The sequence below is a fragment of the Geotrypetes seraphini genome, chromosome 12 (assembly GCF_902459505.1).
Source record: "Geotrypetes seraphini chromosome 12, aGeoSer1.1, whole genome shotgun sequence".
NCBI classification, from domain to species: Eukaryota; Metazoa; Chordata; class Amphibia; order Gymnophiona; family Dermophiidae; genus Geotrypetes; species Geotrypetes seraphini.
Genome location: NC_047095.1, coordinates 120,435,559 through 120,450,281, shown reverse-complemented (window position 1 = coordinate 120,450,281; position 14,723 = coordinate 120,435,559). Strand labels below are relative to the sequence as shown.

The window sequence follows — 14,723 nt, the reverse complement described above, 5'->3', positions numbered from 1 at the left end:
GCTGCGGACAGCGCTAAAACGGCACTACTGTTTTGTAAAAAAGGGGGGAAGGAGGGGGTGTAAATGGCCATGCTTATGTTGCTCAGAAATTCTGAGCAGATGATAGGGGAACATCTTTCCAGAAATTCGCAGCTTTTGGCATTTTGTTCTTAGAGCACATTATTAGGGCAGAGATTCCCAAATTTATCCAGAGGACCCCAAAGCCAGATAATGAATAACTATGTGCTCAATTTGCACAATAGTAGATTTCCAGTGCATGCAGTTTGATTTCATGCATATTTATTGCAGGCATCCTGAGAACTTGACTAGATGTGGAGTCCCCAGGACATGTACTGGAAGCCCTGTATTAGGGGCTCCTTTAAAAGGGAAGGAGCCAGTTCTGAAATTAGATTAAGAAGGCCAGTTTAGCTAAAATTTCAGATATCCCTGAGGTGAGGCATAAAAGAGAAAAGAGCCCTGGCCCCAGGAACAGCAATACTCAGAGGGGAACGAGAGAGTAAAGAGTCCTGGCCGCAGGAACAGCGATACGCAGAGGAGAACCGGAGAGAATAGAGTCCCAGCCGCAGGGACAGTGATGCGCAGAGGAGAACCGGAGAGAATAGAGTCCCAGCCACAGGGACAGTGATGCGCAGAGGAGAACCAGAGAGAATAGAGTCCCGGCCGCAGGGACGGCGTTGCGCAGAGGAGAACCGGAGAGAATAGAGTCCCAGCCGCAGGGACAGTGATGCGCAGAGGAGAACCGGAGAGAATAGAGTCCTGGCCGCAGGGACAGTGATGGCGCAGAGGAGAACCGGAGAGAATAGAGTCCCGGCCGCAGGGACAGCGTTGCACAAAGGAGAACCAGAGAGAATAGAGTCCCGGCCGCAGGGACAGCGATGCGCAGAGGAGAACCAGAGAGAAAAGAGTCCCGGCCGCATGGAGCGTGATGTGCAGAGGAGAACCGGAAAAAAAAAAGTCCCGGCCACAGGAACAATGATGTGCAGGAAAAACCGGAGAGAAAAGAGTCCCAGCCGCAGGGAGTGCAATGTACAGAGGAGAACCAGAGATAAAAGAGTCCCGGCCGCAGGAACAGCAATGCGCAGAGGAGAATCGGGGAGAAAAAAGTCCCAGCCGCAGGAACAGCAATGCGCAGAGGAGAATTGGAGAGAAAAAAGTCCCGGCCACAGGGACAGCGATGTGCAGAGGAGAACTGGAGAGAAAAGAGTCCCGGCCACAGCGACAGCCATGCTCAAAGAACAGTACTTATATGTTTGCCCAAGCATATGCATTTCAGCTTCTGCCTTTGAGGGATGGAAACTGGATAAAAAATCAAGAGATTTTTTTTCTTACGTGTGACTGTTAAGGAAGAGGTAAACAGCCCTACAGCCTGCCCCACACCTCCCACAGAATCAATTATAATTTTTTTAAAAAATTTAAGCTACCTTTCTGGCAGTGTGGTTCACCCGCTATCTAAACCAAAACACGAAATTCCTTTCTGCAAGTGTGGCACTGAATTGATTAACTATTCCAGGCTATAATTGTTAATGCTGGGACAATTTCTGCCCACAGTCCAGACCCTCCACCCTCTTTACAAACATCAGAGACCCTCTGAGAAAAAGTAAAATTAACAATAGCAATAATTGTCCCTCTATAAAACTCTGGAATCGTTCGTGAGCGACCAGGCCCCAGCCAGCTTTTAGGTTAAAGAAAGGATTTTTCTTCCTGTTAAATTTAAAGCCTATGAACCAACGAGGAGAACTGAGGCCTCCCTTACCCTGGGGCCCATTGGACCCCCATAAGAGGCGTCCCAGCGAGAGGCCAGCTGGTTCAGTCTGCATGAGGCATCAAGGCCTCCATCCTTCTTCCTTATCTCTGCTCTGCCGACCTCTACTTGGAAACTGATGGAATCAGATGACCAGGGGACATGCTGTTCCCAAGGTCCTAACTGGCCCATGACGTAGGATGCCCACTGACATGGGAAAGCATTGGGGACATAGCTCTTTTGGAGTTGGCCAGCTGCACAAAAGTGCAGACTCTTGTGTAATGCACAACTCCTCCTCCGCCCTGTCTCTATTGAGGTCATCTGGAAGGGAGACGTGAGGGAAGGGGAGGCTAGTGGGTTTCAGAACATGGGCACTATACCTTTACACTTGCCAACACCCCATAGAAAGCCCTGAGATAACCTGACATCCCATTCCCGTTTCATGCATATTTCTTCCTCCCCCCAACCCCCCCTCCTCCCCATCCACCCACCCCAGCATACATTTCTGTGGATTTTCCTTTCTTTATCCTAGGGAAAATGGGGTAATGAAGATGAACTGTGTGGATGAAAGGGTGGAGGGGCCATACATGTATGGTGGTGGGGTGATGATAAGCTTCAGCATGTATTTTAAATCCATCTTAGCCCTTTTCTCTCAGGCTGAAAGAGAAGGCCTCGGAGGGCAGGGGGGAGCAGGTTAGATGCTGTTATCTTAAGTTTTCTCTCTCTCTTTTTTTTTTTTTTTAATCCGTTAATTGGTCCCCCAGTTGCTCGTTACGGAGAATAATATGCCACTCTGCCAGTCTGTACCCACCTCCCCCTCTCTCCCCTGGATCCAATCAAACAGCCAGCGTCGGGAGAGCCCCCCCACGAGGCAGTAGCAGCCCCGTGTACATTCACCTGTGCACAGGTAAACAAGACAGAAGGCGATAAACAGCCTGGACAGATCTGGTGCCCGGAGCAAGGCAGGTCGAAGAAAGGGACGGCATCCAGGTAAGGAAACCGGGCAAGGTAGAGTTCAGGAGGATCTACCTGAAATGTGATCTGTCTGAGGGTATGCAAGCTGGGGGGAATAGCTAGGGTGGCAAGGCTTATGCATCCTGTGGTGATAAACCATGGCTCCTGTGCCCTCAGACTGGGATAGTCAGTCACCCTGTAAAGCAGACTCCACAAATGGGCATGTGTGGCGAGATTTGCCCCCCTTCACAGCCTGATGCTTTCCTGCCCTGTATCCTCCCTGCAGCTCTCCGCACCTGACAAAGCATCCCCAGGACACGCCCTGCCCGCCTCTTCAGGAACTGGAAACCCAACTTAATCAGGGCAACAGAAGGGGCACCCATGGCCGGGGGCTGTGCCTACCGCTGCTCCCCCCTCCTGTTCCGTGGATTTTCTGAAGGAGAGACTAGCACAATGAACGCGGGGCAGAGAAGACCATCGTGCCAGCCTGAGGAAGGGCATCAAGGCATGGTGAGAGGGGCCCTGAGGGTCCAATGGGTGAATCTTTTTTCCCCTGTAGATACAGACTGGCAGAAAACTTCAACACACAAGTTCTAAAATTAGAGACATGATATGCACTTGTTCCAGAAGGTTGGCATCAAGGATGGGCACCAGCCTCTGTCCTGTTTATAAAGGTGGTGAGATGATTTTGAGGGAGGGAAGGTGTATTCCTTCTGGGTAGGAGCTGTGTTCAGTCTTGTATGTTGTACAGTGATAGATGATGGAGGGGGGGGGGATAGGGATCACATTCCCCATGGATAGATCCCAGGCTCTGTCCTGTATATAAAGTGGTACAGTGACTAGTGAGGAGGGGGCAGTGGGAAAGTGAGGGGTGTATTCCCTCTGGATAGGACCTGAGCTCAGTCCTATATAAAGGGATTGTATTGTATAGTGAGAGAGGGGATGACTAGCTCCTAGGCCAGGGATAGGGAACTCTGGTCCTCGAGAGCTGTATTCCAGTCGGTTTTTTAGGATTTCCCCAATGAATAGGCATGAAATCAATTTGCATGCACTGCTTTCAATGCATATTCATTGGGGAAATCCTGAAAACCCGACTGGAATACAGCTCTCGAGAACCGGAGTTCCCTACCCCTGTCCTGGTTATAAAAATGTTTATAACCAGGTCGGACCTAGGTAAGGTTGCCAAAATAGATCAGGTTCATGCAACAGGATTGATCCAGGCCTGGTTTTACCCCATTGCATGCAGGGACTTGTAGTCTAGGGAATGCAATGAAGAAAAATCAGAGCTAGAAGTCCCTGCATGCAACGGGATTGTGAATCTGGATCCAGTTGGCAACCCCAGGCCATGTCTTTTGTGCAGAGGTTGTACATAAACAGGTAAGGTAACCGCCTGGGGTGTGCATTCCTTCTGGCCCTGTCCTGAGTATAGAAGTTGTGTAGTGACTGATATATCCCCTGTCCTGTATAGGAAGGTGGTACGGTCTGGCAAAGTGATTTCATGGAGGGTGGGGCATGGTATAGAAAGAGGATACAGAGATTATAAATTGCTGGGGGTGGGAGGAGGAGAATATTTCCTATTGAAAGGCTGCAGACTATTGCAACACACAAAGGATACATGAATAAATTTCAAAAAATATGGGGACCATTAACAGATTTCTGTAAGGAATGATAATTTTTCCTATAAATAAAATTTGGAAATATCTGAAGACCGTTAACATGATTTCTCTAATGAAAAATCAACTTTTCCCATGATAAGATATTTGAAAGGAGGGGAATGGGGTGGGCTTTTATTTTTGATTATTACATACTAAATTAATATTTTAAAGAATATACAATAAAGTTGATTTATGTATTATTGATTGGGAAGGAGGGAGGGATAGGGGATTATTATATTCAATAAAAATATTAGAAATTTAGATTCATTATATAATATTATAATTTTATAAAATAATGTTTATCAAAAAAAAAATGTTAAAATTGATATTAATATATGAGTTAGTCAAGTGTGTATTCAAGTTTCTATTGAGTTTATTTGTAACACTTGTTATAACACAAAAAATGAATAAAGATTTGAAAACGAAAAAAAAAAAAAAAAAAAAAGAAAGGCTGCAGATGTTGCTAAATTTGAATGGGATGTCTCTGTTTCTTCTCCCTCCCAGACTTCGTCCCGGGGCTCCAGTGAGCCTCCGGCCCACTGTGCTGGCTGCGGGGGCCCCATCTGTGACCGCTACTTCCTCTTTGCCATAGACTGCATGTGGCACCTGTCCTGTCTGAGATGTTGCATGTGCCGCGGCTCCCTGGGTTCTGAGCTAACCTGCTTCTGTAAAGACGGAGACATCTACTGCAAAGACGATTATTATAGGTGAGTGGTGCCCCCACTGGTCCGTCCCCCCCCCGGCCTGCTGAACAGACAGTCGCCCCATGCTTGCAACGCTTTCCATCCACGCTTCCTAATTGCTGAACCTCTCAGATCAATTTAGGAATTTCCATGTACTTTTAGCGAACAAGGAGAAGGCACTTCCCCCCCCCCCCACACTTTACGATAGTGGTTATTAGCGCAGGAAGGCGCGCTGCTCCCGATGCTCATAGAGTTCCTGTGAGCGTCGGGAGCCGCGCGGAGCGGAGCATTCAGCGCGGCTCCCTTCGCTAATAACCGCTATTGCGGTTCAGTAAAAGGGGGAGGTTTATTTCTATAAGAAAGTACTAGGGTACTTTGGGGGAGAAGGGGGGAGTTTTGGTGGAGGTGGGAAAGTGCGAAAAATAGGGCACAAGTTTTTCTTTTTTGTGCATTTCTCTTTGTTGTTTTCAGGCTCTAGTTAGTGCATTTTTGCTCCTTTCTGGAGCTGTTGTAAGTTTTTTCTATTCTATTTAAAATGGTCAATTAAAATTTATTAAAAATAAATTTTAAAAAGAATGTACTAGGGTACCCTTTCAGCAACTAAGAGAATCTGAGTCTGGCAGATATAATAAAGAGAAATGAGAGAGTTCACAATCCTGTTTTCCCCTGTTAATTATATATAGTACATATGTTTCCAACAGTAGCCAACCCGGGTCCCAAGTACCTGGCAGAAACCCAAAGAGTAGCAACATTCCAGAGCTGAGATTGTGATGTCATAATGCCTCATTCCACCAATGCCTAAGAGCCAACCTCAGCAGTGATGTCACAATGGCTTGATTGGCCTATCCTTGGCTCACATAAGAACTGGGACAGACCGAAGGTCCATCAAGCCCAGTATCCTGTTTCCAACAGTGGCCAACCCAGGTCCCAAGTACCTGGCAGAAACCCAAAGAGTAGCAACATTCCAGAACTGAGATTGTGATGTCATAATGCCTCATTCCACCAATGCCTAAGAGCCAACCTCAGCAGTGATGTCACAATGGCTTGATTGGCCTATCCTTGGCTCACATAAGAGCTGCCATACTGGGACAGAGCGAAGGTTCATCAAGCCCAGTATCCTGCTTCCAATAGTGGCCAACCCAAGTCCCAAGTACCTAGCTAGATCCCAAGATCTCCCTAAGTCCATCTTAATAATGGCTTATGGACTTTTCTTTTAGAAAATGTATCCAAACCTTTTTAAACCCTGCTAAGCTAACTGCTTTCACCGCGTTCTCTGTTGATGAATTTCAGAGTGAATACACATTGCGTGAATAAATATTTTCTCCGGCTTATTTATTTAAAAATTTACATACCTCATAATAACTATACGGCATACATAATTCACAAATGCTAAACATGTTTCAACAAGACCAACGCAGGAAGACATTAACAAACGGGATCATTATCAAAATCTTCTTTCTTTGTTTGAAATTTACTACTTAGTAGCTTTATTGCATGTCCCTTACTCCTAGTATTTTGGGAAAGAGTAATCAAGCGATACTCGTACGTGTCGAAATGTTCAACGTAGTATTATATAGACCTTTATCATATCAACCCATGAGCCGTCTTTTCTCCAAGCTGAAGAGCCCTAGCCGCTTTAGCCTCTCCTCCTAGGGAAGTCGTCCCATCCCCCTTTTCGCTATTGACACCCTTCTCTGTACCTTTTCTAATTCCGCTATATCTTTTTTTTTTTTTAGATGCATTGACCAGAATTGTACACAGTAGCCTCAGATTTTCTGATCTGAGAAAGAAGGGATTACTTTTGAAAGCTAATCATAAATTATATTAACCCCCCACCCCTTTACAAAACCGGCCGCAGCAGTGACAGTTCCGATGCTCAGGAAAAACCATGCTACGGTTTTGTAAAAGGGAGGGGGGGGGTGGGGTAAATTAATCCAATAAAAAAAGGTATTCCTTATTTCCTTTATATTAGATATTATATTATATTAGACGCATGAAATGGTACAAGGACATGTTAACATTCCCCATTTTTGTTTTCCATTCCTTTCCTGATAATTCTTAACATTCTAATGCAGTAACACAGTAGATGATGGCAGAAAGACCTGTACTACCCATCCAGTCTGCCCAACAAGATAAACTCATAGCCTAAGGATAGGACCTGGGCCTACTTGACCTTGATTTGTCCTTGCTGTTTTCAGAGCACAGACTGCAGGAGTCTGCCTGGCTTTAGCTTTCTTCTCCAGCTGCCGAAGCCCCACTCAAGCCCTTCCAAATCTCTCCAGCCGTGATCGGGGCACAGACTCTAGAATCTGCCCAGCCCTGGCCTATCTGTCCAGCCACGATCAGGGCGCTGAGCATAGAAGTCTGTCCAGCCCTGGCTTTTGTTGTCCAACTACTGAAGCTGAATCTGTCCAACCATGGTGGTACACCGACAAATCTGCGCAGGACAATTGTGCCCCGTTAAATACACACATCGACAAGTGCACGCAGGACAATAGTGCCCTGTCAATTGCGCTACTGTTAAGGCAGGGATCTCAAAGTCCCTCCTTGATGGCTGCAATCCAGTCGGGTTTTCAGGATTTCCCCAATGAATATGCATTGAAAGCAGTGCATGCACATAGATCTCATGCATAGTCATTGGGGGAATCCTGAAAACCCGACTGGATTGCGGCCCTCAAGGAGGGACTTTGAGATCCCTGTGTTAAGGTAAGGTTTAGATGAGGATTACTAAACCTTACCCTAACACTAGATTTCAGGTGAATATTTTAAGTGTAGTGGGGGGATCTCCCCACCCCTCAAAAAAGAGGGTTACGAGACAAAATAGTATCCGCTATAGCAGGGGTAGAGAACTCTGGACCTCGAGAGCCGTATTCCAGTCGGGTTTTCAGGATTTCCCCAATGAACATGCATGAGATCTATTTGCATGCACTGCTTTCAATGCATATTCAGTGGGGAAATCCTGAAAACCCGACTGGAATACGGCTCTCGAGGACCGGAGTGCCCTACCCCCTGCGCTATAGGGAGCACAATTGACGGAGCGCCATTGTCCTGCACGCATTTGTCTGGCCACGCACCGTGCCTCTAACTCTACACCGGCACGCGCAGCAAACAACTCCCACCTGCTGCTTGCACCGGCTTCGGCTGTCCCGCTGATGTCGCATCCGGGTTCCGCGTCTAGGAAGTGACGCCATAGGGAGAGCCGATGGCGACGTGGACAGCAAGTTAAAGAGGTGTGGGGGGGGAAGAAACGGGAAGAGGCCGCCAACCCAGGCGCCCCTCAACCTCGCTACACCCCTGCCACTCACAGTGTCTCTTATCCAATAACATGTCTTCATAGGAGACCATAATGACGGTCTTATCAGATAAAAAATACTGTGTCAGAGCCAGAAAACACCTTCAAATGTGCTGCTCTGTAATACATGTAGGGCTTAAGAACATTTTTATGCATATTTTAGGAATCCAGTGGGTTTTACTCTGAGGACGTTAATTTTCCCGTGTTTCTTTTTTGCTTTCTCACCTGTAGGCGTTTCTCTGTGAACCGCTGTGCCAGGTGCCAGGTGGGCATCCCGGCCTCAGAGATGGTGATGCGGACGCCCAGTGCAGTTTATCACGTGGATTGCTTTAGCTGTGCCCGCTGTGGTGCTCCCTTGCGTCCCGGGGAGCTTTTTGGGGTGCGAGAGGGCGTGGTGTACTGTCGTGAGCACTACCAGCAGGAGGAAGAGGTGGAAGAGGAGGAGGAGGAGGAGCCAGAGGAGGAAGGCTCTAGTGGTTCCACGCAGACAGTGGATAGCAGTGCTCTTGAGCTGCTCAGTGCTCGCCCTCCGCGGAGGGGCCGAGGCCGCTGGAGAAGGGGCCACCTGGGGCTAGGAAATCCTGCCACTGGGGACCAAGGTGGGTGCGAAACATTGCTTGTAATTACCCTCATGTACAGATTTAAGAACATGAGAACAGCCATACTGGTTCAAACCAATGGTCCATCAAGCCCAGTATCCTGTTCCAGCAGTAGCCAACCCAGGTCCCAAGTACCTGGCAGGAACCCAAAAAGTAGCAACATTTCAGAGCTGAGATTGTGATGTCATAATGCCTCATTCCACCAATGCCTAAGAGCCAGTCTCAGTAGTGATGTCACAATGGGTCAATTGTCCTATACTTGGCTCACATAAGAGTTGTCATACTGGGACAGACAAAAGGCCCATCAGGCCCAGTATCCTGTTCCAACAGTGGCCAACCCAGGTCCCAAGTACCTGGCAGGAACCCAAAAAGTAGCAACATTCCAGAGCTGAGATTGTGATGTCATAATGCCTCATTCCACCAATGCCTAAGAGCCAGTCTCAGTAGTGATGTCACAATGGGTCAATTGTCCTATACTTGGCTCACATAAGAGTTGTCATACTGGGACAGACAAAAGGCCCATCAGGCCCAGTATCCTGTTCCAACAGTGGCCAACCCAGGTCCCAAGTACCTGGCAGGAACCCAAAGAGTGGCAACATTCCAGAATCTCAAAGAGTAAGCAAGATTTTGGAACTCCCAAACTGTAGCAACATTCCATGCCGAATCCCCAACTACCGATCCCAGAGCAAGCAGTGTCTATCTCAATAGCAATAAGAACATAAGAATAGCCATACTGGGCAAAACCAATGGCCCATCTAGCCCAGTCTCCTCTTTGCTGTGGCCAGTCTAGAGATAGTAGCTATATTCAGTCACTCAACCTTTAAGATCCTTGCCTCCTCCCCCACCCCACCCATCAATCATGATTATTTCAACCATCATTCCAGGGGCAGTCCTATAATGAGGCCAACTGAGGCGGCGGTCCCATGCAGCACTGTTGAGGGGGCAGCATCTTGCTGCTGGCCAGCCTTCCTGCTGGTCGGCTCTCTCTGCCGCTCCCCTTCCCGGCATCTAAAGCTTTCACCCTTCCCCCCCCCCCCCCCCAAATCGGCATTTTTCCAATTCCACCAACTCTCACCCCCGCATCTACCTTCAATTTGTCGTAAAGGTTGCCGGGCGGCGGTAGCAATTCACAAGAGCTACCTTTCTGCCGGTCCCGGCGTCTTCTCTCCACTGCGGCCCACCCCAGCAGAAACAGGAAGTTGTCAGGGAGTGCGGGCCGCAGTGGAGAGAAGATGCCAGGACCGGAAGAAGGGTAGCTCTTGTGAATTGCTACCCGCCACCCGGCAACCTTTCAGACAAATTGAAGGTAGATGCGGGCAACAGGGGTGGGGGTGGGATGTGTGGAATGGAAAAAATGCCGATTGATGGGGAGTAGGGTGAAAGCGGAAAGCCTAATAGTTGGGGCAGCTCTTGTCCCATCCCCATTTTGGATGTTCGGGGGGGAGGGGGGGACACACGCCTGTCGCTAGCAGATCACCTTGAGCCGCTCCTGCATCCTTCCCAGGATAATCTGGATAAATGTGGTGTTTGAAAATTGCCCTCCTTCCCTCATGGTCAAAGCACCTCCAGTTGTTTCTTTGAAATTACGGGGCCTTGTTTTGACGCCCCTCAGAAGCTGCTGACCTAGGTGACTGCTTAATCTTGCCCAATGGTAGAACCAGCCCTGAGTATGTGGGTGGTAGGGGCCAGGAGGAACTTGCAGTGACGTCTCTTATCTTCCTGTAGAGTCGACAGTGGGGGAGAAGGCTTCACCTGACTCTCGCAGGCAGCGGCGCTCCCGCCAGCAGCCCCCGCTATCGCAGAAAACAAAACGAATCAGGACGTGCTTCAAGAACCACCAGTTACGCACCCTGGAGTCGTACTTCTCCGTGACGCAGAACCCTCACGGGAAGGATTGGGAGCGCATGGCCAGGAAAACGGGCCTGCCAAAGAGAGTGCTACAGGTGAGAGAGGGGAGAGAGTGCCGCAGGGAGCGGGAGGGAGGGTGCTGCAGGTGAGAGAAGGAGAGAGTGCCACAGGAAGCAGAAGGGAGCGTGCTGCAGGGAAGAGGGGAGAAGGTGGTGAGTTGTGTTGGGGGGAGAGAGAGTTCTGTATAGTGGAAAGCTTTGGAAGGGATAGTGAGAAGGTCCTGCTTAGGAATGAGCTTAGCAAGCAAGGGGTGGAAGTGGGGTGGAGGGTGGGTGGAGGAGAAAATCCTTGGTGTTGACCTCAGAGGGATCAGATAAGAACACGTCTCATTCCTGCTGTCTCTTCCACAAGGCCCTTCTGATTACCATCAACTCTCTTGCGTTTTGCATCTGACTGTCTCTCTTTTCATTGGTGCAGATAGGCGTCTCTTTTCAGAGAGATGGATTTTGGTGGTGGGGGTCTCTCTTGCATGCTAATACACTCCCTCTCTTCAATGATGTTCTAGTGTCTCACCAGCATCCAGCGTGTTTGTGTAGCTTTCCTCTTGTCTCACACACATCTCTCTCTTGTTGGTCATATGACTCTGGTACTCCTGAGGGTGTCTCTTTCCTTGGCGTCCCTCTGTCTCTCTTTCAGGGGTACTGCTGCTGTCTCTCACACCAGCCTCTTTGCTCATGAGTGTAGAAAATTGTTTCTCTCATTCTCTGATGTGTAGCGTGTCAGCGCTGTCTCAGAGAGATGGCTATTGTAGGTAAAACTGTCTCTAGGTTTGGTTTCAGAACGCCCGAGCCAAGCTTCGGAAGACTCTGTCCCAGGAGGGAAGCCCAGAAGCAGGGGGAGCTCCCCCAGGGACCCCGGAAGGAGCCCCATCTTCACCGCCGATGGAATCGCCCGCCCGGGTGTCGTCAGGGACTCCAGAGCAACTCTTCCCACTGCTTGACCTTCGGGGGCCCTACACCTCGCCCAGCACCCTACCCTGCACTCCCATAGTGCCCCTCTTCTTGAACTTTGACCTGCGGGATCCACTGAGGGAGGTAGGGATGGGCTCTCCACCTTTCTTCTGAAGTGACGGCTGTGGGTGCCCTCCCCCTCACCTCCAGAACTGGACAGGCGGTATTCTTGAGTATTCTCTTCACGCTGTCATCTTGGGGAGTTTGCATTCTCTTTCTGTCCATTTTGTTCTGTCTGTCTGTCTGTCTGTATCCGGTGGCCGAAATTTTGATTCTGATTGGTTGAACAAAGGCGTGCTGTCACACTCTCTGCTGTAGCTATGCTTGTAACTCCCACACATTGCCAATAAAACTTTTGAGACGCCCTCAACCGAGTCTGTGTCTGACTCGCAATGCCCACAAGCTGGCTGCAGTGTCCTGGGGGAAAAGAGGGTTTCATAGGGAAGGAACGAGGTACATTGAATATTTAAAGAACTAGAATTTCTCTTTGTGTCTACTTCCTTCAGAGTTCACATGAATTCTGGGGGCCAGGCCTGAGTGCCATCAGAAGGATGAATGAGTCTGTCTCTCTCTTCCCAAGGCCATCTCTCTCTCTCTCTCTGACGTCAAGCTGGACTTAAAGTGCTTAATAAATTTATGATGCAAGAGGACTGAGATTCAGGATTAGGGAAAGGCGCCCAGTCCCCTTATATCAGCTAGATGAGTTCCACCAGACCACTTTTCATTAAGGATAATATGCTTCCTCAATGAACTATTTATTCTGTATCACTGTATATTAAGGACAAACCACCCTTTCCGCTACAGAACTCTGTAAATGGGTTTGTTTTATCATTTTAGAAACCTTTTTCTCACTCTCCCCCTGGACACAAGCTACGCAGTATCAATTTATATTACTGAAAAAACACCCCGCTCATTCCCTTTGCTGTCCTCTGTACAGATAAAACACTCACTTCCATCATAAACAAGTTGCATCTATCTTATTACTTTATTTTAAGGATAAGGCACCTGCTTTCCTCACCATCACTTCTACACACATTGTTTCATTACACTTTATATTAAGGACATGGTCAGATAATGTGGTGTAGTAAATCCCTAATAAACAATGAGTAGCACCCGTTCCCCTCACAATCCCTCATACGCACCTTACCTCATATCACTTTATATTAAGGACAAGACACCTGCTCCTCACACCATCCCTCATACATACATTATCTCACTTTGTATTAAGGACAAGCCAGATAGGGTGGAATAGTAAATCTTTAATAATAAATGCCACCTGCTCCCCTCGCCATAATTCACAATTCAACTGAATTTTTGTGTCAGTTAAGGGGCTGAAACTGGCTCAAAATTCTTTTTCTACCCAGTTTTGTTTTCGGCCAAAAGGCTGTGGTCATAGTTTTCAGTTTGGGCTGAAACTGACCTTGTGTTTTTCGGTGAAACTTGAAAATTTGTGCTTTGTCCTGTTTGGTTCCCTCCCCTCTGAGCAGGATTTGCCTCCCCTAGGAGTGTAGTCGGTGGAGGACTGGGCCCCAGTCATTCCTGCCCATGCGTGCTGGGGTTACTGCTCGCGCCTGGAATATTAAAGAGGTACGAGGGCAGGGACGGGGCATACGCGGCAGGAGGGGACGGCGAAGGAGTTGGGGTGGGGGACACCTCTCGCCCTCACTACGCCACTGGCTTCCATGACCTTTAGTGGCAATTTCACACGCGGTCACGGCAGCCATTTGGACAGCAGCGTGTTCCAGGTAAATGCTTTTGATACAAAAGTTTAGCAGGCATTTGGGATGATAAGCTTCGTAGGAATTAGCCTCTCTGTGGAGACGTGCCATCGGCTGTCACTCCAAATACGGCGCCAAGTCGGCCATTGTAAAAGCACTGCGTTTTTTAGTTTCAGTTTGTGCCGAGGCTATTTTGCTTGGAGGGTAAAATATGATCTTTCACGATTTAATCCTCCCTCCCTCCCACTTTTTAGAAAACCGCGCAAGAGGTTTTTAGCACCAGCTGGAACGCTGAATGGTCTGCACTGCTCCGATGGTCATAGAGACCCTATGAGCGTCGGAGCAGTGCAGAGCGTGCCAGCCGGCGCTAAAAAACCCCTTGTGCGGTTTTGTAAAAAGTGTGTGTTTAAATTATACATATTCTGGCTTGGATGCTATTTGGGTAATTCTAAAGAATTTCCAGGTTCTGTTCGGTATGATAAAGTTGCAGCGTTTTAATCAAACTTGTGGTGTGCAGAAGCAGTGGCCCTTCTCTCCACACCCCCGCACCTCCCCACCCTCCACTCCACACTCACGCTCTCCCTTCCCTCCCTCCCCCGTACCTCTAAATCTTCTCCAGTGCGAGTGGCTTTTCTCCAGCATGCTCCTTGCGCCAGCTTTGGATTGGATTTTCCCTCTGACGTCACTTCCTGGCCTCTTGACCTGGAAGTGATTCAGAAGGGAACCAGGTTGGTGCAAGCAACAGGCAGAAGTTGCTCGCGCTAGTCACGATCTACAGAGATATGGGGGGAGGGATGGCACGAGTGTAGCAGGGTGGGACATAGTACCTGGGATGTTCCTACCCCCTTTACTAAACCATTGTGCAGAAGCTAGATTTTATGAAAAAAGAACTGTCAGTGATTGTTTTCAAGCACAAGTACTGGTCTGCTTATAGACGGGAAATGATATGACAATGAAATGAAGTTTTATATATTTAGAATTTCCAGGCTCTGTTCGGTATGATAAAGTTGCAGCGTTTTAATCAAACTTGTGGTGTGCAGAAGCAGTGGCCCTACTCTCCACACCCCCACTCCTCCCCACCCTCCACTCCACACTCAACGCTCTCCCTTCCCCCCCCCCCGTACCTCTAAATCTTCTCCAGTTCGAATGGCTTTTCTCCAGCATGCTCCTTGCACCAGCTTTGGATTGGATTTCCCTCTGACGTCACTTCCTGGCCTCTTGAC

At 48.5% G+C, this 14,723-nt stretch overlaps 1 protein-coding gene across 2 annotated transcripts; it reads left to right on the top strand.

The window, feature by feature from the left end:
* Positions 1–1,123: 1,123 nt before the first annotated feature.
* On the top strand, positions 1,124–12,123 carry LOC117346754 (LIM/homeobox protein Lhx9-like). 2 transcript variants are annotated; one of them, XM_033916823.1, is made up of 6 exons: positions 1,124–2,731; positions 2,982–3,205; positions 4,855–5,057; positions 8,557–8,924; positions 10,650–10,867; positions 11,600–12,123. In XM_033916823.1, the coding sequence occupies exons 2-6, from the start codon at positions 3,077–3,079 to the stop codon at positions 11,894–11,896; spliced, it is 1,215 nt and encodes a 404-aa protein (XP_033772714.1). In that variant the 5' UTR covers positions 1,124–2,731; positions 2,982–3,076; the 3' UTR covers positions 11,897–12,123. The 2 variants fall into 2 exon arrangements, with proteins under 2 accessions (XP_033772714.1, XP_033772715.1); XM_033916824.1 differs by having other exon boundaries at positions 1,125–2,731; positions 11,612–12,123.
* The last annotated feature ends 2,600 nt before the right edge of the window (positions 12,124–14,723 follow it).